A 21,726-nucleotide genomic window follows, 5' to 3' on the forward strand; every position below is an offset into this window, starting at 1 on the left:
CTGAGCAATTCTGGCAATTGCATCGGTTTCCATGAAATACAAATAACTACCCAGCCATCTGGAACCGGCCCTGGGCTGGTCAGCAAAAGGTCTCTCCCAGGCTCTGCCCTATTTCTGCCAGCTACTCGGTGCAAATGCAGAAAATATCAAGGAGGTGGCACAGTGGGACAGTCCCCGCCAGGATGCAGAGCAGTGAGCTCGAGGCTTGCTCTGACCTCAGGCCTGAGACCACCTTCACTCGACCCTGGAAAAGGCAGCTCCAGCCAGCCCTGCCTTCAACGCAGGGCCAGAGCTGCACCAAGCCAAGAGCTCCTGCCGGGGCTCGGGATGCTCAGCCCCTTCCCGGGGCACCGACTGGCCTTCGAGGTGCGTAAGAAGGACAGGCAAGAACAGACCCCTCACTCCATCATACTTCACTTTTCTTCATTTTATTCTTTTATTTGTACAGCTATATTTTACAGAACGCATTAATGCAGTTTAGACACAGCCCAAACCCTGTCTCCCGAGATTGTTTATAACACAAGCATGTAAAAGAAGACCAAAAAAACCAAAAACAAAAAAATAAAACATTCCCCGATAGAGAGTTCCACCAAAACTCCTTTTGCAACATCAGGCTGTACCTTGAAGAAACTGAGCTCAATATAGTCCATACATTGAAAACTTCCATTGAAAAGAAAGGCACCGTGCGAAACCACATTTTACATATATACAGACTGAGAACTAGAACAAAAAAAAAATTACACTTTATTATTATTTTAAATTCCTTCTGCAGCTTTGTTGGTTTAATACACACTTTTTGTAAATTGTAAACCTTCACTTGCAAAAAAATACAAATACACTGATGCATTTAGACAAAATATTTTCTTACTTGTACAGATGCAATACTTTAAAATATCTCGTTAAGTGCTCTATCATAATAAAGATTCTCAGAGTGGCTTCTGCCTGCAGAGTCCAACTGAGCCTTTAATGCATTTTATATATTTTTAATATAGCTTTTTTAAAGGTCTATATATATTTATTATATATATATATTTATATATTTATATCTATATATATTTACAACTCTGCCATAGATTCCTTCACCTTTGGTTAAAAAAGTTAAAGCCCTCTCTTTAATAGCATACTTTCTCTTTAAAAGAACACACATTTTGCATACAAAAGAAAAAAATCTGTTCCCATAAATCAACATTACATTCCTCATCTTCAAACGGCAAAGGCTGTGAAGGTTAGACTCCAGAGTTTATCAACACTCCACTGCACAGACATTTAAAATGACTATTTTTATTTTTTATGTTTTATATACAATAAGATCTGAATAATTTTATTTTTCTTTTCGTTTCACATAACTGGGAAAAATAAAACCCGTGTATTTGTAATTTTTTTTTTTTTAATTTCTAATGTTTTTCCACTTATCTGCACTATGGGTTTAGAGGCACTCCATCATGTGATGAATTTTTTTTTTTTTTTCCTTTTTCTTTAAAGTGTTGCAAGTATCCTTTGGACAGCTTCTCCCCCTGCCAAGATGACCTCCTCCTGGGAAATCTTCTGCCTTCAGCAGGCCTTGGGAAGCTCCGGAGGCACCTCACTCGCCGAGATGCGGTACTGCACCTTGGTGTTGGTGATGGCCCCGTGCTTCTGCCGGAGGTGAAGCCGCAGCTGGCTTTTGTGGCGGAAATGCAGGTTGCATTTCTCACACTGCGGGGCGAGAGGCAAAGGCAGAGGGTGTGAAACGCGATGGTAGGGGACACATCCTTCCCTCCGGGGAGGGGTCCCGCAGCACATGCCTGTCCTCCGCCCATTATACCGGTGGATGAGGGATAAGTGGGGACATGGTGGGAGAAGCAGCACCCGTGGGCACCCCATCCCAGGCTTTCAGCAGCACATTTCGGTTTATGGGATGCAGAAAGGCTGAGAGGACCCTGGCTCTGATGGACATAGCGCCAAGCTCCTTATCTAGATGCTCGAACCAGCTACAGGGCTGCTTAGGGAGCTGCTTTTGATGTCTGCCAAGCTGGATGGCTCCAGAGGGATGTTTGGACGATAACCTCTGCTCCGATGCCCTCTCTAGCAAATGGGGAAAGCCAGAAAAGCCTCAGCAAAGAGCCGGAGCCCCCAGGGCTGCAAGCAAGGCAGGGCAGGCTGCTCGCTCGGTGCAGGTGCCACCGGCACAGGGGACCCCAGGCCAGGCTGTCTGCTACTTTCCTCCATCCCCGCACACAGTGGGCGACTGTAATTTAAGCCACTGCTATTTGGAGAAGTGTGACCTTCTTCCAGATGGGGTGGAAGAAAAGAAGAGCAGCTAAGATGTACCCAGCCTGGGCTGCATGTCAGCATTTCCAACACAGCCACTTATGACAAAATATCTCGTCATCATCAGCTAATGCATGAGAGGGGTACGGGGCATGAGGAGCAGGGACATGACCCTTGGCGCGGGGCCTCATGAGGCCGGCGAAGGGCATTGGGGTGCTGCAACCAGCCCATGTGAATGTCCCGGTGTCTTCCCAGCCCCCCAGGTTTGGCAGCATCCTCCCCCAGCCCCAGCTGAGAGCCTCCCCCCCAAAAAAAGCAGGGTCACTCACATGATACGGTTTCTCTCCTGTGTGGATTCGAAGGTGACTTTTGAGGGTCTGCAGGTGCCGGAAGCGTGTGCCGCAGATCTCGCAGGGGTACGGCTTCTCCCCGGTGTGTATGAGCACGTGAGCACGGAGGTGGGCCACCTAGAGAGAGCAGCTCCGGGTGAGGACAGCCCCAGGGATGAAAGCATCCCACTGGGAGCAAGGGCATCCCACTGGGAGCAGGGTTCTGCCCAGCTGTCTTTTTTTGGTCTATTGGGTTCTAGCTGGGACTCTGGGCCACACGTGTCTGAGGTCTAATATCTCCAGTCCTTAACAGCAAACAGAGGAGAGGAGCTAAAACCAGCAATCAGGCTTCCTACTAAGCCAAACTGGACCACATGGACCTTAAGGCCCCTATTTATCCCACAACACCATGGGAAGAGCTGCCCAAGGCAGTGAGCATGGCCCATCAGCCTCCTCCTTGCCATGAGGCATCACTGGTCTCGGTCACGAGGTCCGGCCATGTCCCACCTCCCCAGGCACTGCAAGTCTCAGAGGCCATATGCACCTGGACAAATCTGGCCCCGCAGGTCTCGCACTTGTAGGGTTTTTCTCCGGAGTGGATGCGCGTGTGGGTTTTCAGGTTGGCTGGCCGGTTGAACTGTGCCCCGCAGATGTTGCAGCGGTACGGCTTTTCTCCTGCAGAGCCCAAAAGAAAGGGTGAGGGATTAAGTACAGGCACGATCAGCCCCCATGATCCACGGTGCTCCCCAAAGCTGTCCCTTCAGGTGCCAGACCCCATGGCGTGAAGCACTAGCCCTGACTCCTGTCCCTTTTGGAGATGACTGGAGATGGCAGCATAGGTCAGGACAGCTCAGGGTGTCCCCAGAGCAGGGTGAGCTCAGGAGGTACCTGGGCACTGCAGGTACCTTTTCTTTTGCAGGTTGGGAGCTACAGCCTTCAGGGCAAGAGAGAAAGCTGGACAGCTCTGCCAGCGAGGATTAACAGCATCGTTCCTCCTGGCCCCGCAACAGTGGTTGGCGCCTGCATCTCCCTACAGCCGCCAGTAAGCCACACAGGGCCACCTGGCTCCCTTCAGGCTCCTTGTGGTCCCAAGCACATCCCACCCCGGCCGTTTGTCACCTCTTTAGAGGAGCGAAAAGAGCTGATAGAGTGGAAAGCCAAGGCACACTCAGTGGCCCGGCTCCCAAGTCATTATTCAGTTATAATCACCACTGCTGGCCCCGGGAGATGGGGGGAGTTGCAAAAAGGTTTTAACTAGTTTCTTTAGGATGGCTGAAGATGGGCTCGACGGGGAGTGGGTAACAGCCATCGTCTATCCCCTGCCTTTTTCTTTTGTTTCCAGGCTTCGACCCCACACACCCTCAAACCCTGCCCTGGCACTTGTGTCATCTCATTCACCCGTGCCACCCTCCTGGAGCTCAGCTGAGGCTGCGGGAATTTATGTCTAATTCAGTGCAGCAGCACTGAGTCGTCAGCACAGACTTCCCTTGCCCAGCTAGCGAACTAGCTGTTGACAGGTTAAGCATTAATAAAAGCATAAAAAAAAAAAAAATCCCTAGTTTTGTCAGCAAATTACTAAATCCTTAATATCCCCTTCCTTTCTCAGCTTTCATTGTGCTGATTCACAGAGTCCATCCATTCACAGAATTTCCTATCAGCAGAGTTTCTGCCAGGCTAGATATGATCTGGATTTCTAGGATGTAAGGGAAAAAAAATCCCAGACTTCTCCCTAAATGTTCTTTTGATTTTTTTTTCTTTTTTTTAAAGTCTACCACAAAGTAACCTGGAGGCCACACATCTGCTCCCAGCCATGCATTTTGCAAGATGCCTTTAGAAACGGTGGTGCCCAGTGCTTTACAGCAAAGGAGCTTGAACTCCATCCCTGCTGTGAGGCCAGGCAGTATCTCCCCCGTTCCCAGGTTTGGTGCTCTGTCCAAGGGCTCCCTGGCAGTGCCAAGAAAAGCAACTTGCTCTTCCCATCAGGGACAGCTTATGACACAGAGCAGCAGACACTGCACCTAGGACAAATCCAGCCATAAACGCCTGCATGTCCAGCAACCCACAGCCTCCTCAGTAAGTTGTCCCTGTGGCCAACACTGTACCTGTGTGGACAGTTTTGTGGCTGGCAAGGTTCCCCTTGTAGCGGAAGGAGGCCTGGCAGCGGTCACACTTGTAGGGCTTGTCACTGTGGACTTGCAGAGAGTGTCTCTTGAGAGAGGCCTCCTCGGAGAACCGGCAGTCGCACTCGTTGCAGAAGAAGGCTCCATTTTCTGGGAGAGCATAGAGGAGAGCAATGAGATGGGCAATGCGCGGGCCAGCTCCTCGATGGGACATGGGATGGGTTTGGGATGGTGGGGACGGGCAGCCAGAGCGAGTGCAGACATTCATGATCAGTGGTACTTGCACCGTGCCAGTACCTCCTGACCATCTTGTGCACACAGCAACAACATGCATGGTTTGAGAGAGCAAAGCCATCACAAGCCACCTCTCCTTCAGTGTGACACAAGCTGCTTCCAAGAAGCCAGCATCTCGCCTGGACATCTTTCAGAGAGGTCCACAAAGGCCCCCAAGTTATCAGGCATCCCCTGAAGCATGGATGCTCAGCTCTGGAGCAACTCCAGCACCTTTAGAGGTCTTAAACCTTTATAGGTAGAGATGTCTTCACTGAGCAGGGGAAGACCATCATCATTTGAAGCTCAAGGCAGGTCTCCCCAGTAGCAGGGTGCCTTACTCTTAAATGCTGTATGTAGCTTTGAGCATCACTGCAGTGGGGTTCCCTCTGTGGATCTCTGCCCACACCACAGGTGACAATTCTGCATTTCCCCTCCCTGAGCTACAGGCAGATGGGTGCACAGATACTTGTCTATGGGCTTGTGGAGTTTTGCAACAAGATTGCAAGCCTCATTATCTGCATTTCTCCAGATGTGCGCATTGGTCTCCCTAATAATGAAGATACCATGACGGATGCATGAGACACACCATCTTGCCCAATCCCCATTAGGGTCATTACATCTGCCAAGCTTGTTCTCCTGTGGTTCTGGTGGGGTGGGGTGCACGTTGTTTCCTGTCCTTAGCTGCCAAGTTTGCAGCAGGTGACTAACTCCCTGCACAAGGTATCTGGACAGTGCTGGGGAAGGGGAGGAAGGAAGCAATTCCCATGTGCGTGTGTCCCTCACATGCATGTGCACAGCGGGTCAGCCAGTTAAGAGGGAACTGTAAAGCACCTTGGGGTCCACCAGCATCAGGGACAGGTGTGACTGCCCATTTGGACACAGGGCACTGGCTGGATGGGTCCCCAGACTGTACAGCCCCCTTGCCTGCTGGTTGAAAAAGGCCACTAGGGATGAAGACTCACCACAGCTGGAGTCAGAGTATTCAGACTGGGTTTCCCCCATCTCCTCTCCAAAGTTTGAGCCAGGGGTATGAAGGCACATCTCAGCATGTTGTGGGGACTGGCAGCCACAGGAGCTGCACTTCGACGAATGCATGTACAGTGGAGACTGCCCTTCGCTGCTCCGAGGGGACCCATCCCGGGACCTGTGGAAGGACAGCAACGCACACAGCCGTGAGAAGGCTCTTGCTGTGCTTGAGCTACTGGGCCCTTGTTTGCACCCTTCCAGACACAAGGGACAGCCATGTTCTATGGGCACACTTTTGTGGCAAGATGCACAGCATAGCCCTGATCAACAACAGGTCCCTGAGCCTCAATTCTTCAGGTGCCCATCACCAAACGACCTCAAAGCTCTCTAGGAACATCCAGGTCCAGAGGATAGCATAATGTTCCCTGGTAGTTTGGCCTTTCCAACGCTTACAGCCAACCAAAAGCTCGAGGCACAGGGAGTCTGGTGAAAACCAGGTTGGGCAAATCCAAGCTCCAGAAACTGTCCAGAGCTGCCAAAGTGAGTCAGGGATTCCTGACCCAATGTTCCCAATTCCATCGCCAGGCCAGGCTAGCACCACTAAGGTGGGGACAGCTGGCACCCAGCCCATGTCACTGGCAGTGCTTCACCCAATGTAGAGGCTTCCACCTGCTCATGGCTGGACTCCCCAGCCCAACGCTACAGCTATTTCACACACTTCCAAACCCTCAGCAACAATGCAGGGAGTCCTGTCTCTCATGGCAGGGGGGGGAAATCTTCTCACCTGTTAACGATATTGTTGAGTCTGCTCGCTTGTGGGATAGTAGAGTCTTCTCCATTCACGCTCATCTTGGTGGGGGATTGCACGTTGAGATGCTCCGGCTCCATGGACTGCTGGCAAGTGGACATGGGCATGTAGGTGCGAGGAGAGAGGGTTCCCATCTCATTCTGGTCAGCACTGTCTTGCTTGGTGCTCTGATTGAGAGAGTTGAGGACAATGAACTTGTACTTCTTCCAGTTGCAGGCTTTGGGGTCTGTGGGGCTCTTGGTGAAGAGGGAACTGGAGCTCTGACTGATACGGGCATTCTTGCTGCTGCTGGACTCGGTTGGCGAGTTGGGCTGACAGTCTGACTTCTGGGGGCTCTGAGGGCTGATGAGTCCCTTGCGGTCCAGAGGGGTGTTGGTGGGCTCAAAGTGCTGGCTGATCTCATCTTCTGAAGAGGTCCGCTCCTCCTCTTTGGCCACTTTGTCACAAGAAAAATAGGGATTGTTCCGGATTGAAGGGACAACAGGTTTGGGGCCAGAGGCTACGCTGTAGTGCATGTCACTCCTGGCTTCTTCAGCAGCACCTTCTTTTGGAGCATAGATGGTAGCATGGCACATGTTGGCCGAGATGTCGGTAATGGTTCTCATGTACTCGGTGGGGATTGTCCTGGAGCTGTCACATGGCAGGATCCTCTCCTTGGGGAAGGCACCTGCCCTCGAGAGTTCAGAGAGAGGCATCCTCATCTCCCGCAACTCATCATCCACAAGGAAGCTATTTAGAGGGAGAGGGCTGTATCCATGGTAGGAAATGGGGGATCCAGACAAACTATTGATCAAGCCAGGTGCAAAGGCCCTCCCATTGCAGAGGGACCCATTTTGGAGAGGCATGCCGTTCTCTGAGACATCTCTGCTCCGATAAGCCATCACCTCTGGGTGGCTTAGCATCCGTCCAGCCAAAAACTCTTCCCTTGGGGTCTTCACAGCAGACACCATCTCCGCTTCACTGGAACCAGGTAAAAAGGAGGGAGACGCAGTCATTTTCAGCCCATAAGGATAAGTTTTCAGATACTTTGTCAGTTCTCCCCCCTCCCACCCAAACACACCATCCCAGGCTCTCCAAAGTTCACTCATGGTGCTCACCTAGACTTGACAAACCTTCGGCAGGTATCAACCACGTGCTCCATCTGCAGGTACAGTGCTGTGGCCATCACGGCCATGATATTGTTCTCCCTCAAGTTCAAGCGGGACGTATACATGAAGTCCAAGAGGATGCAAAATCCCTCAGGGTTAATTTCAGGGTCCAGGTTGATGACATTCAAGTTGCACTTGAGCTGGTCAGTGAAGATGCTGTAGAAGAGGCCACTGCAGAGAGAAGACAGGAGAGAAGAGCGTTATGACAATTCAGAGGAAGAAAGGAGAATTTGTCTGAAATCCCTTAGCACAGAGGGGTTCGTGAATGGGAAGGGAGGAGGAGGAAATTACAGAATTCCCTGAGCTTCCCCCTTATTATCAAGCTTGGTTTCTCAGCTTAGTAAGCATCTTCTGCACTGCACTTTTCCAACTGGAACAGCCTGCTTTTAGATCTCACCTGCTCAACAACTCCCCACTGCCTCCATTTAGAAATTCCCCCCTTTTTTTTTGGTGGTTGTTCTTACCACCACCCCCCTTCTCACTGTGACTCATTTCTTTCAGAAGTCTCTTGAGGCATCCACGCTCACTCTTTAACCAGGAAAAAAACACAAAAACCAAAAAGGAAATGTTGGCAAAACATTTTTCAGACGTCTTAATAGTCAAACCTTGGCTTTTTCAAATCTTTATACCTTGTCAGCAGGAGACCCTGGAAGGCATCTGCTGTAATTCAACTGGGCAATGGTGGGATGTTAATTAGTGTTCACTAGGAAGCAATTCCAGCAATCCTAGGAGCTGGAAAGGGATTTCAGACCCCACCAGGCGTGAAAAACAATCAACAAAGGTGGGTGCAGCCAGCATCCTGGCAGTCAGGGAGGAATAGCTCTAAAAATAGCAGTGACAGGGGACACTGCGGTCACAGAGGACTCGCTCACCCCAGCGAGCATCCAGCCTGCTCTCCCTCCCCTCCCCTCTCCTGTCCCTGCAGAGCGTTTGTGCTTTGCCTTCAGGGATGTGCCTCACATCTGCTGTGCTCCTGTTTGTCTCCATGGGCTGTGTGTGGGCAGATGTGGACATGCAAGGAGGAGAAAGGTGTGGGCACTCAAGGAAGAGAGGTGTGGGCACCGCACTGGAGGTGAAAGGTCTCAACTCTAATCTCATCGCAGGTACAAATTTCTTGGCATCCCCTTTCAGTTCTGCTTCTCTGCCTCTGTTTCCCTGTCTGTAAACCCCACAAGCCTCCCCAGGGCTGCAGCAGTGTTGTTGGTGGCCAAAGGCAGAGGGAGCAGGGAAGGGAGGCAGGGAGGGGACCCTGCTCTCACCTGCAGGCCATCAGGACTGTTTTGTGGGCTCTGAACTGCTCCCGGTTCACGATGATGACAACGTCAGTCAGGATATCCCGGCTTCTAAGGCGGTTGAGATTGAGGAGGACATCACTCGCATGGCGGGTGAACTGGATGCAGCTGTCTGCCGGTGAGGCCATCTCGAGTCTGCTCGAAACAGAAGCAGGAGGAGGATGGGAATGGAGAAGCGGCCAGGCAAGTATCCTAAACCCAGCGAAGAGACAGCGGCTGCTCTGGGATGTGCTCAGATGGCTAGCTGCCGCTGGTAGGAACAGCAGCAGCTCCTTGGTCCCAAGACAAACAGCTCTGCACCACACCAAGCGCCTGCCCGGCTGCCCGGTGAGGTCTCCCGGCCAGCAGCGAGACCTGGCATGTTTCAGTCCCACCCAGCAAGCTGGCGGGCAAAGGCGACCAGACCCTCCTGAGGATTAGCTAACCGTCTCCTCTTTCTTCCTGCCTCACCCATGGCAGCTCCACCCCAGCCCACTCCTCCCACCACCACTTGGGTTCATCTCCATGAAGCTCCCAACGCAGCTTCCCAGCCTTCAGATCTTCTTCAGGAGCCACCCCCCTCACCCATCTGCTGGCTGGCTGCAAATCCAGCCATGGGAATGAAAACAAGCCTTGAAGGTCCCAACTGAAGCTGAAAGATTTCAACATCTGGAAAATCCAGCCCACAGTGGAGCACCAACCCTCTCCCACCAGCCAGCTACTTTCCTGCTCCCAAGTGGTGGCCACTCTGGAGAAGACCTGTCCACAGTTTCCCAATGAATCAGTGGTGGCAGTGAGGAGCAGAACTCATCTAACCTGCTGGGCTGCTACCCAAACCACAGCCCAGTCTCTTCCAGTGAGCAAGGCTTGGGTTAGTCGAGGAACATGAAGCCTTCCCCCAACACAACACCCGTTGACCCATCTCGGAGGTGTCCTCCCAACCAGCACCCAGGAGAGTCCACATCTCCCCATGCCTGAAGTTTGGGCTGGAACATGCATCTTCAGTGTCAAATTCCTCCATGATCAACCCCCTCCCACAACCCCGACTCCTCCTCCTTCCCGAGCAGCGTATGAACATACAGTATTTTCTACAGAGCAGCTGCTCTCCTGAAAACAAATTCCAGCTGGGTCTAATGAAACATTTCATTCAACATGGTAAAGGGAAGAGGGGGGGGGTAGGAAGGGAAGCACAAAATTTAAATTTACATACCCAATGCCTCAATTCACAGTCCAAAAGTTTCTTTCAAACCTACAAATAAAGCACAAGAAAACAAACGCCACATTAGCTGGTAATTATGAATTGGCCGTGGCAGGACACAAGCCTGCTGTTTCACTCAAGTATCAGTTGGATAAGAGCTAGAGATAACAAACCTTCTACTCTCCAGTAAGGTTAACATTTGTTTCTTCCGGTACAGTATGTTCTTATCACAACCACAGGCTTTGAGAATCCAATCATAGCTTCTTCCACACCCTCTAGCCCAAACCATGGGCGTATGCCAAGAAGATTTTCATTTCCATGACTCAGGAACTTAAAGGCAGGTGGGGAAGGGAAGTCAAGCGAGAATTTTCTCACCACTTCTTTCGGAGATAACTCTTCCCCTGCCAAGATCGAATTCCCGACCGGTGCCACATCCAAGACCAATGCCATATTCCCAGCACCTTGTTAACAGGCATGACTTACATACAAACATCTGCTGCCACTCTGCTCAGAAACCTGGAAAGAGCCTGAATCCAGTCCTCCAAAACAGCTACTGCCCTTCTCAGAATACCCACGCGCTCCAGCCACCGGTGAAAATGCTGGGACGTCACTGTTGAACGCACTTGGGAGGATATGGGCGTCAAGTACCGAAGTGACTTGGCCAGGATCACAGAGGAAGCCAGTGGCGGAGACGGATGAGGACCCAGAACAAATGCCTTCCTCTGGCTGCTGCAAAACCCTTCCCCTAAACCACAAGCTTTGTCTCCAGCCACTGGCTTCATGGGCAACGCGGCTGGGCCAGCACAGCAAGGAAACCCAGGAGTTAACTGCCTTCCAGAACTCACATTACTACTCCCAAATCTACTTAAAACCAACAAAGACAATTGACCTGGCACTAACGCAGGAAGAAGGTCCTCAGGCAGCTGCCCCAGCAGGGAGATGCACAATAAATAAGTGAACCAACAAACCCCAAGACCTTCACCACACTATTTTGAGGACCGACCCCCAAAAACCGGACGGAGACAGTAAGACTGCCAGCACTTGCAGAAAGCCCATCCAGCCCTGTGAGGACAAGCGTCCCCTCCCCCTTGCAGGAGATGCGCAGATCTGGAGCCCAAGCTCCCCTCACGTCCCCAGAGACACCAGGGTGGGATGAAGAGGTGAGGTTTAAGGCAAGGTATCACACGCAAAACCCAGAGGGGTGACTTACAGCCCCATTCCAGCCATCAAATGCAAATCTTCAGAGCTGCTCTGAGCCTGGCTAGCTTAAAACTTTACGCACACACAAAAAGTGACTCATTTCCCAAATACTGCAGACTCTGACCTTTCTGTACAAGCTCGCTGCCAGCCGCTTGCTACCGGCAATCGCAAGCCAAGGGACTCGCAGCACTCTGCAAGGAGCCCAGCATGCATCCGTGTGTTTGTACAAGTGGATGTATGCATTTGGGGCAGCTGGCTGCATCTCGACCTTGGCCGTGCCGATAGATGCACTCCGCCAGGCTCCTGGGGACTCACCCCGGTGTCACAGACATGGGGAGGCGACCCATCCATAAACCAACAAAGTTACAAACTGCGAGATGAACTCTGCGCCCGTGAGCATCACGTGAGAAGCTGCTGCTGTCACCAAACTCCCTTACCCACAGCGAGGCCACAGCGCTACCCGGCCAGGGAGACACCCAGCTCCTCTCCCAGAGCTGGACCCTGGCACAGCCCCCTCCCCACCCTCCCAAATTATCCCTTCCCAGCGCAGTGCTGCTGCAACGCCTACGCCCTGGGAGCCGGGCAGGTGCATCCCAAGCAGCTCCCGGCTGCAGGATGTGGGCACGCAAAAGGGAAAGGGACCTTCCTTCCCCTCGCTATGCCGAGCCAGGTTAACCCTGCCCCTCCCGGCCTCTGCACAGCACCAGCTCTGCACCCCAGCATGGGAGGATGCTCCGACCAAAGACCAACGGAGAAGGGGACAGGAACAGAGACCAGTGATGGGGAGCAGAGAAGACCACCACGGCCAAGCATGGCCTTCTCCATTCCCCCCCTCAAAGCCCATGAGGCTCCCCCAGGCTCAGCTAGGGCCAGAACATCACCCCAAGCCCCCCCCCCTCCAGTTTTCCTGCCCAGTACCTTGCAGGTGTGGGCTCTCCGGCAGTGCTCGGGGCTGCACGCCGGGGCACGCTGTGCCTGGAGAGGAAGGTCTGGGCCAGGCGCGGGGCCCATTTCGGGGGTGGCCGCATGGGACTGTCACTGCTGCTGCCTTCCAGGAAGGCAATGGGTCTGCCCCAGCGGTTCAGGGAATGGCCCTTCCCTGCCGGCACCTCCCCGAGAAAACCCATTCCTGGAAGGGAGCCCAGGGCTGGCTCTGCCCTCCCTGCAGCCAGCTCAGTGAGCATGGGGAGCGTACATCTCCCTGGGGGGGAACCCCTCTCAGCTCCACCCCATGCAAAGGGGAGACCCTCACAGGTCCCCCACCCCAGGGCAGAGGGGAGAACCAGGGACCTTCCCCCCATCCATCTTTCTGCCATGCACAGGGAAACCCCTCCATCCATCCATCTATTCTCCCATTGATAGGGAATCCCTTTTCATCCATCCTCCTCCCATCCTGTGCACAGGGGGGGACTCCTTGCTCCCCTACCCTTCTTTGCATGGGGGATACCCTGTGGTCTTTGCCCCTCTCCCACCCCCAAATGCATAGTCTGGGGGAAGGCACCGATCACTCCCCGTCCCTGGGCCCCAGTCTCCTACCCCTCCAGAGCCTGCAGCGCCGACTCCCTCACATCACCCTGGAGGGGTGGCTGGGTGAAGTCTCCCTTCCCCACAGCCTCATCCCACACAGTGCTTCGAAACTGCCCGCCCAGGGGAAGCTCCATCCTGCTCCCCCCTCCCTCCCCAGTCCCAGCACCCTGCAGGTTCCCAGCCCCATGGGAACAGCCTCCAACCTGCCAGGGCATGCTGCCAGCTGCTTCCCCCCCCAAGGATGCCTGGTTTCTCCATTACAGGGACCAGAGGGACAACCAAGAAAATGGGGTGGTGCGGGGGCCCCTCCAGGCACAGGTATGGATGCTACAAGCCACGGTGAAGATGATGCTCTTGGCTGGGGATGTGCAAGCGCCCAGCTCTGCTTTCCTGGTGTCATGCAATCAGGGGGCACTAAGTGTCCTTTAGCTGTCACAGCAGACTTTTATTAATTTAGTAGCTTCTGGTTGGCGTCTAGGCCAAAACGTGGCTGGATTAATAATAACCCAAGAAGAGACCGAGAGAAGTCCTAGCGCACAGTGTCAGCACAGATCAAAAGCAGCATCACTAGTGCAAGCCCTGTCATTTTTTCCATCGTACCCTTCCGTGAGCCGATTGCACTCGCTCTATCGAGCAGTCTCTGCTAACTTTCAATCTGATCCAATTTCCTGCCAGCAAACAAATGTTTCTAGGAAATGCAATACATTATCTGGACGGGTTTATTATCAGCATTTGGAAGCAGGAAAACTGCATATTTTCTCAAGCGCTGCAGGGAACTTTATAGTTTGTACTTCAAAAGAGGGTTTAAAAGGATTGCCCTTGAAAGCTGGCCCAGCTCAAGTCTCCACATTGTTTTGGTCTTTGCAGAAGAAAATGCAGAGGAGGCGGGGAAGCACACTAGAACTGCCTCCAATGTTTTCCACTAAGGAGGACTCCCCTGCCCTCTACGGAGCCAAGCTCCGACTGCGAAGCAGAGGCAACGCATGCCCTTGGGAAGCGAGGAGTCAAGCCTTCTTCAGCGTTTCAAACGACCCCAAGCAATTTGGCACATTAATTTTTCAAGGGAAGGCAGGAACTGCATCCTGGCTTAAGTCGAGGGAGCTACTCCAGAGAAAAACGGACGGACATGGTGCCCTGCCAACACCGAGCCCTGCACCGAGGTGCCGACCCGACGGCAGGGTGCAGCCTGAACTGGGCGTCCCCAGCAGCTGAGCCAGGTCCCTGGCCCGGCTGGGCTCAGAGAAGGCGTCCTATCATCCCCACCCCGTTCCAAGGAGGTAAATCACCAGCTGGCACCGACCCTCTGCTCCCCATCTCTGTCCTCCAGAGGCTGAGGGTGGCACAGCTCATCTTGGCAGCAAGAAGCTCCTCTGGCATCCCGCCTGGATGGGGCGAGACACGTATGCAGCTTGGGGTCCCGTGGCCAGGGGAAAGGCACCCCCCCCCCCCCACGTTTATTTAACGAAACAGATTTAAGGAGACCCTTTCAGAGGGTGCCCAGTCCTACAGGACACGTTCTTCAGGACCCACTGTCCTGCAGTGTGCTTGTCCCAAGCTCTCCCCTCCGTAAGCAGGGATCCCACATTCCTCATGGGTACCCGGCATACAGCCCAAAGGCAGCACGCTGACCAGGAGAAAGAGGGGGAGGAAAACAATATAGCCTAAAAATTTCTCCCCTCTCCCAATGCCCTTACCTCTCCCTGTGTTTTAGATATGAAGCTCCGCTGAGATTGCTGGGGTTTTAAAGCAGTCCTGAAGACTACATGCTTGCTCTGATTTAGGGGTGTTTGTCTTTCTGGCTGCCAGCGTCCTGCAGCAATGGGAACACACAAGACCTAGCATGGATTTTAAAAAAAAAAAAAAGAAAAAAATGCAGGGAGGACTACATTTGCAGTCTAAATTTGCAGTCTGAAGGAGTTTACTGGTCAGATGCTGACTTTTGGATAGTCATCTAACCAAACTGCAAACTGTGAACTCCTGAGGTTTGCCAATGCCTGCTGTAAACATGGAAACCAAGTGTCACTTTTTGCCAAACAGAAGAATGGTTTAAAAATAGATCTAGAAAAGAATACAGGCATTCGGCATACAGGGCTCCCGTTTATAGACTCCCATGCTACTATAAAATGGAGCAAGAGGTTATGAGCACGCAGGCAACTTTTCACCAAATTTAGATTTTACAAACTTCTCAGAAAGCTGAAAACAACATTTCAGGCTCCAACTGAACTAGCAAAAGCTCTTCGTGTGGAGTTTGCAGCCCAAATGTTACAGCACACGGACTAAAACAGGCATGAAACAGTTCTTCAACCGCAATGCCATAAATACGTGAAGGTACATAAGCTGCATACTGAGAAATGCACCTACTGGTTAGAGCTTCATTTTATTCACCTACAGACTTTGTAACAAGATTTTCTTTTAAATGTAGTATTCACATAAAATGAGAGGATACCCACCCCTGCTCCTACAACACAGAACTGCCTCACAAAGTTTTACCACCTGTATTTGTAATGGGTTTTTGAGGACAACATTACTGTTTACTAAAAAAACCAACCAACCAAACAAACAGAAACCCCCACAAACCCAAACACCATTCCTACAAATTAATATAAGGCTGCTGCCATCGGGGGCTGAAAGCTTCCCCCCTTTGCTGGTTTGGGCTGGGATAGAGTTAATTTTCTTCATAGTATCTAGTATGGGGCTATGTTTTGGATTTGTGCTGGAAACAGTGTCGATAACACAGGGATGGTTTAGTTACTGCTGAGCAGTGCTTACACAGAGTCAAAGACTTTTCTGCTCCTTACCCCACCCCACCAGCGAGCAGGCTGGGGGGGCACAAGACGTTGGGAGGGGACACGGCTGGGACAGCTGACCCCAGCTGACCACAGGGCTATTCCATACCATATGATGTCATGCTCAGCACATAAAGCTGGGGGAAGAAGATGGAAGGGGGGACACTCGCAGTTATGGCGTTTGTCTTCCCAAGTAGCCGTTACGCGTGATGGAGCCCTGCTTTCCTGGAGATGGCTGAACACCTGCCTGCCGATGGGAAGGAGGGAATGAAATCCTTGTTTTGCTTTGCTTGCGTGCACAGCTTTTGCTTTACCTGTTAAACTGTCTTTATCTCAACACAGGAGTTTTCTCACTTTTACTCTTCTGATTCTCTCCCCCATCCCACTGGGGGGGAGTGAGCGAGCAGCGGTGTGGGGCTTAGTTGCCAGCTGGGGTTAAACCACGACACCCCCCCAAAAAAAAGAAAAAAAAAAAGGCAAAAAAAAAAAGCAGCATAGCTTTACAATGCATCCTAAATTAGGCAGAAGTTCAAGGGCAGATTAACACCACAACTCGGAAAGATTTTCACATGTGATTTCATGACCAGACCCGGAGAGAACTCCATATGGAAATGTCAGTGACTTTAATAAGCACTCGGTTGTTTCCAATTAGGCTCCTTAAGTAAGTTCAGTGGCATCCAGAGTTTCCTCTGCCACCTTCCTCCTAGCTGGCAAGCATTTTTATTTTTTTTTTCCCCCTCTTTTTTTAACGAGCCGTTAATAAACATGTTCCCACTCTGCCGAGGCTGCCGGCTCCGGCAGCCCCTGCCCTGGCCGGGAGGAGGGGAAGAGCTGACACTAGATGGCACCAGTTAGCTTTGCTGCAGGAGCGATTTTTCCCCTTGGAAAATAAAACACCCCAACCAAACCTGGAAAACATGTAATTTTGTCGATGTAATTCTGTTTCTCTTAAAACGCGTCTGAGCAACATTATTTTTATGAGCTTTTCCAGCCTTGTTTTGAAAAACTTAATGTTTCTCCTAGGTTTATTTTTGTCTCATCAGACAGCAGGCTGAAGCCCTCCCAGCACTGCAAACAGGGATGTCTAAAAAGTATTATAAAGACTTTTGACTGATTTTTTTTTTCTTTTTTTTTGGGGGGGTGGGATTCGTAAGAATCACTTCTCATTCCGACTTCTTCCTTCGTAATAATAACTAACCAGTTAACCTCCACTTCCTCTCCCAATATTGACTCAGACAGTCAGAACTGAGGGGGATTGGAAATTGGAATTGAAATGCATCCCAAGAGATCTTTGATCTGTTTTGCCAGTCAAAATTGAACACTTGGAGATGAAGTCTTTTCTTACTGGAACAATGTAATAATCCATTCTTCTGGAAAATTGCTAGACACTCTTTGAATATTTTAATGGCTTGATGATTTGTTTCATGGGGCAAAAAATGCCATCTATAATGTAAGTTTTTAGACCTGCGATCCTACCATTAGAAGAAAATAACAGAACCTCAGGTTCTGCCTCTCCATGTATATATAAAGAGATGTTTCCCCTAAAATATTTTTAAAGCAATTTTTGAGCTGTAACCCCCCAAGGACTGCAGGAAGAAGCCTGTATTTGCTCGTAAAGCACTTATCCTTTAAATCTTTGAAACAATACGGCAAATAATAATTTTTAAAGCATTTAAAACCTCAGGAGAGGAATCAATAAGCATCCCCAGATCGAACAAGGGCCTGATCCCATACCCAGCCCTGCTGACACTTCCACTGGCACAGGTACGAATTTGGCCCCGGACAGAGATGTTGGACCAACGCAGCGCTTCTTGCTGAGCCTCATCTGTCTGGCCCCAGCCCCCTTCGCACCAATCCTGCGCCTACTGAAGTCACTGGAAAAAACTAACCCGGGCCGGGTTTATTTGTGTTGTTTTTGACTCATGATTTTAAGCCCAGATTTGCCTCTTCCCTGGAAATGCAACAGGGGGGTCAAAGGCAGCTTTTTAGGCACATCTGAGAGGCTGCCGCAGATTTTTCTAAACAAACGCCTTGCTTTCTGTTTCCCTCCTTCCCAAGAGGCGATTTCATAACATTTCACGCTGTGACTTTGCAAACTAAAGGCGGGGGGGGGCCAGAGCGGCGAGGCTGAGGGCCGGGGGGGGGGGGGGGGCGGCCGGGAGAGGTCGCTGCCGCCCGACCACGAAAGTTTTCATAACAAAGTTGGGCTTTTTCGGTTTTGTTTTGCCTTTTTTTTTTTAAGGGGGGGGTTTAAAAAAAATAATATATACACACACAAAAACACACACCTAACGAAAAAAAAAGCCTTCTCCCTTCCCCCACCGGCTTTTGGTTGTTTTGGGGAGCCGGAGGGAGGCTGGGGGGGCGCAGCGGCGCGGGCCGGGCGCGGTGCGCGGGGGTTGCGCGGTTCTCCGCGGCTCTCCGCGGCCGGCCGCGCCGCTCGCTCCAGGAATAGCGTGTGGCCGGGGGCCAGCCCCGCGGCTGCCGGCGGCAGATTTACGAGCGCCTGTCGCCGAGCCAAGTCCGCCGCGGTAGTAAACACAGGGGAAGGGCTGCGATGGGGGCAGCGGGGGCTGCCCCCGCACCGCACCCGGGACCCCAGCCCTTGCACGGCTGCATCCTTGCACGGCCGCCTTCCTCCCGCCGGACGACCCCCTCTCCCCCCCGGCGGGGCTTGTTGTTATTGTTATTAATTCTTTTGAGCCCTGAGCGCAATATTCAGAGTTGCTCCACGCACTTTCCCCACCCCCCCCACCCCTTCCCGAGCTTTGCATCGCGTTTTATTTTCCAGCCGGCAAAAGCCCGTCGCGGCCGCCCCGGCACACGCCGTCGAGGCGAGCGCGGTTCCCCCCCCCCCGCCCCGGGCCGCCGCTCCGCGGGTGCTCCGGGACCGGCAACCGGCGACGGCCGAGCCTCCCCGCGGGCTCCCCCCTTCCCCGGGCAGAGAAATGCCGCAAGTCTTCTCCATCACCGCCCGCTCTTAGCCCGGGGCTTGACAGATCACGGCGCAGCCCCGCCACAGGTTGCAAAGCGCACCAGCCGTTTCGCGGTTGTATCGGGGACGGAATAACAATAATAATGATATAGTAATATAATAATAAAAATAGAGAGGGGGGGAGGGAAAGTGATGCGGAAAGGCCGGAGCGGCGGTGCCCGGTGCCGCCGAGCCCCCGCGCTGCCGCCAGCCCCGCTCCGCGGCGGCTTTGTGCGGCGGCGAAACGACAACAGCGACACAACACGCATTAAAAATAAAAAAAAAAAAAAAAAAGAGAGGGAGAGAGAAAAGAAAAAGAAGAAAAAAAAAAGGGGGGGGGGAGAAGAAAAATAACACACCCCGAGCCAGGGATCCAGCCATTGGGAGCCGACCCCGAGTCACGCAAAACGCCAGGAGCTCGGCGGCCGCGCTCGCCGCCGTCCTGCGCCCGCGGGGCGGCTGCAGGTGCAGAGAGGAGCCGCCGCCGTCCTCCCCGTCCCCACCCGGCCGCCACGCGTGCGGGAAAGCCAATAATCCCTGATAACCGATAATCCCCCGGGAGAGGACGGCGAGGGGAGACCCCCCCCCCCTTCCCCTTACACACGCTCCCGGCGTTAAGACATGCAGGCAACCCTATTTTTCTCGCCTGACAGCGGGCTAGGGGAGAGGGGGGGGAAGGCGTGTGTGTGGGAATTAAATAAATAAATGAAGGAGGAAAAAAAATTAAATTTAGGAGATAATAAAAAAATATATTAGAGGGCTGTCGGGGCACCTGCCGCGGGAAAGGGGGGGAAGGAAAGAGGGGGGGGGGGGAAAAATGGGTAGAAATATATAGAGGCGGCTCCGCGCCAGGCGTCGGAGCGGGGCAGGGAGGGAAAGAGGAGGGAAAAAAAAAATGGAGAGAAAAAAAAAAAAAAAAAAAAGAGAGAGAGCGAGAGCGAGCGAGCGAGAGAGAGAGAATTAAAGGGTAAAATCGGCCGCGGCAATAGAAGCAGCAATCACCTGGTCTCCGGGCTTTCCTAGAAACTCCTTGCATCACCACTTCTAAGAACCCCAGTTCTAAGAATCAACAGAGCCCAATTCTCGGAATTTGAGCTGCAGACTCTACCATTGCGCTCAGCACGGGGAGGGCCGCGGACCTCCCCCCGCCGCTTCATCGCCGCCGCCGCCGCCTTCCCGGGACCAGCGCCCCCCCCGCGCCGCCCCCGGAGGGGGCGGCGCGGGGGGGGGCGCTGGTCCCGGGAAGGCGGCGGCGGCGGCGGGGGTCCCACCGAGTCGCCCTCCCGTTTTCACACCCCCCCCCTTTCCCCGTTCGCAGTGGTCGCGCCCGGGCGGCGGGTCACGTGGCGGCGGGTGCCTGTGTGTGACGTGGGGGCGCGGCGGGGTGGCGGCGCGCGGCCGCGGAGCAGGGCGCGCGGCGCGGAGCAGCGGCAGCAACGGCAGCGGCGGCGGCGGCGGCGGCGGAGGAGAACGGGGGGTCCCGGGTGCAACGCCGGGCGGTGCAAACACACATCCCACCCCACCCCACCCCCCCATCTCTCTCTGAAAGAGAGAGAAAAGGAAGAGATCTGAAAAAAAAAAAAAAAAAGCGCCTTTTAATTTTTTTAAATTATTTATTTTTATATTTAATTTTTTTTGGGGGGGGTCACTTTCGCGTTTAAAAAGCAACCCTCCCCCCTAAAAAAAAAAAACAAAACCAAAAAAACAACCCAGCGAGCAAAGCCAGGATACTGCTGCATTGCACTGGATTTTTTTACATTTTTTAAAATCATTTTTCCCTCAATCAGCTTTTTTTTAATAATTTTTGCAAACAGCCACACTCAGCTCACGGCCTCCGACGGGATTTACACTCGGGGAAAGAAGCTTTTTCCTTAAAGACACCCCCCCCGCGCGCTCCCTTTTGCTTATTCCTTTTTGGTTTTAATTTTTATTTTAATTTTATTTCTTTGCTGGGATTCTCCAGACCTTAATTTTTTTTTTTTTTTTTTTTTTTTTGTATCAGTTTTCTCTTTTCCTTTCCAGGACTCTGGAGTGGTGGGTTAATTCTTTGTAGCTGTTGTTGTTATTGTTGCAAAATAACCTGTAAGTCTGTAAATACTCTGCTTGTATGGAAATGTCGGACTGTGCCGGGGATGCAAAACCGCGTTGGCTTTTCTGGAAGGGATTTTATTTCGGCACTTTTTGCCTCTTGCTGGGCAAAGGCCTTTGCTGGGAGGCGTGGGGCGGCGGGAGGGGAATAATGCAAAACCTTCGCAATCGGTATCTCAGATGGGTTTTGCAGGGGGGTGCAGAGGGAGGGGGCCCGTCCCCCCAGCCTTCCTCCGGTCCTGTATGGAAATGTATCGCCCTGTATGTAAATCCGTCGAGATTTCTGCCTCTCTATCCTCCAGCCTTGCGTATTTATTTCGAGTGGGCCTGCTGCGAGGGTTTGTCTCGGGGCGGGGGTGGAACAGCAGATCGCAAGTCTCATTTTTCTTTCCCCGTCGGTTTTTGGGGGCTGCGAGGTGCCGCGGCCGCTCGGTGTGGCGGGGAGCGAGGGGAGGGCGCGCTCTGGGCTGCGATGGCATTCCCGGGCCGTTGCAATTAATAGAAATTTGTTTACAAGAATAACCACTGCAGGTCACCGTGCCCTCGGTCCACTAATGCAATTGCTCAGAGCTACTGATTCAGCCACTGCCGAGCCGAACGGAGTGGCCGCCTTGGACGCAAAGTCCTCGGGTCCTGCTTTTATTTTTATTTTGCTGCTGAGTTCTTGAACCAAAACGTTTTAAAGCAAGGAGGGGGAAAGAAAAAAATTTACAAAGAAAGCCCTTCTGCTAATCCTTCATTAAAAATAGCCCGGTGGCAAGACAGGGATGGTACTCCCGAGACACTTG

The 21,726-nt window shown here is 52.4% G+C and overlaps 1 protein-coding gene across 5 annotated transcripts; it reads right to left on the reverse strand.

The window, feature by feature from the left end:
• Positions 1-409: 409 nt before the first annotated feature.
• On the reverse strand, positions 410-19,921 carry BCL6 (BCL6 transcription repressor). Of its 5 annotated transcripts, none has more exons than XM_087740270.1 (10): positions 19,853-19,921; positions 10,376-10,414; positions 9,154-9,321; positions 7,844-8,065; positions 6,723-7,706; positions 5,935-6,116; positions 4,682-4,849; positions 3,124-3,254; positions 2,580-2,717; positions 410-1,695 (listed from the first exon to the last, which is right to left on the reverse strand). In XM_087740270.1, exons 3-10 carry the CDS (start codon positions 9,312-9,314, stop codon positions 1,552-1,554), a joined length of 2,130 nt encoding a protein of 709 aa, XP_087596396.1. In that variant the 5' UTR covers positions 9,315-9,321; positions 10,376-10,414; positions 19,853-19,921; the 3' UTR covers positions 410-1,551. The 5 variants fall into 5 exon arrangements, with proteins under 5 accessions (XP_087596396.1, XP_087596397.1, XP_087596401.1 ...); XM_087740271.1 differs by lacking the exon at positions 19,853-19,921 and adding an exon at positions 19,210-19,554; XM_087740275.1 differs by lacking the exon at positions 19,853-19,921 and adding an exon at positions 14,785-15,472.
• Positions 19,922-21,726: the final 1,805 nt, after the last annotated feature.

This window comes from Nipponia nippon, unplaced genomic scaffold (genome assembly GCF_047370975.1).
Source record: "Nipponia nippon isolate SJK-2023a ecotype South Korea unplaced genomic scaffold, ASM4737097v1 scaffold_7, whole genome shotgun sequence".
NCBI lineage: Eukaryota > Metazoa > Chordata > Aves > Pelecaniformes > Threskiornithidae > Nipponia > Nipponia nippon.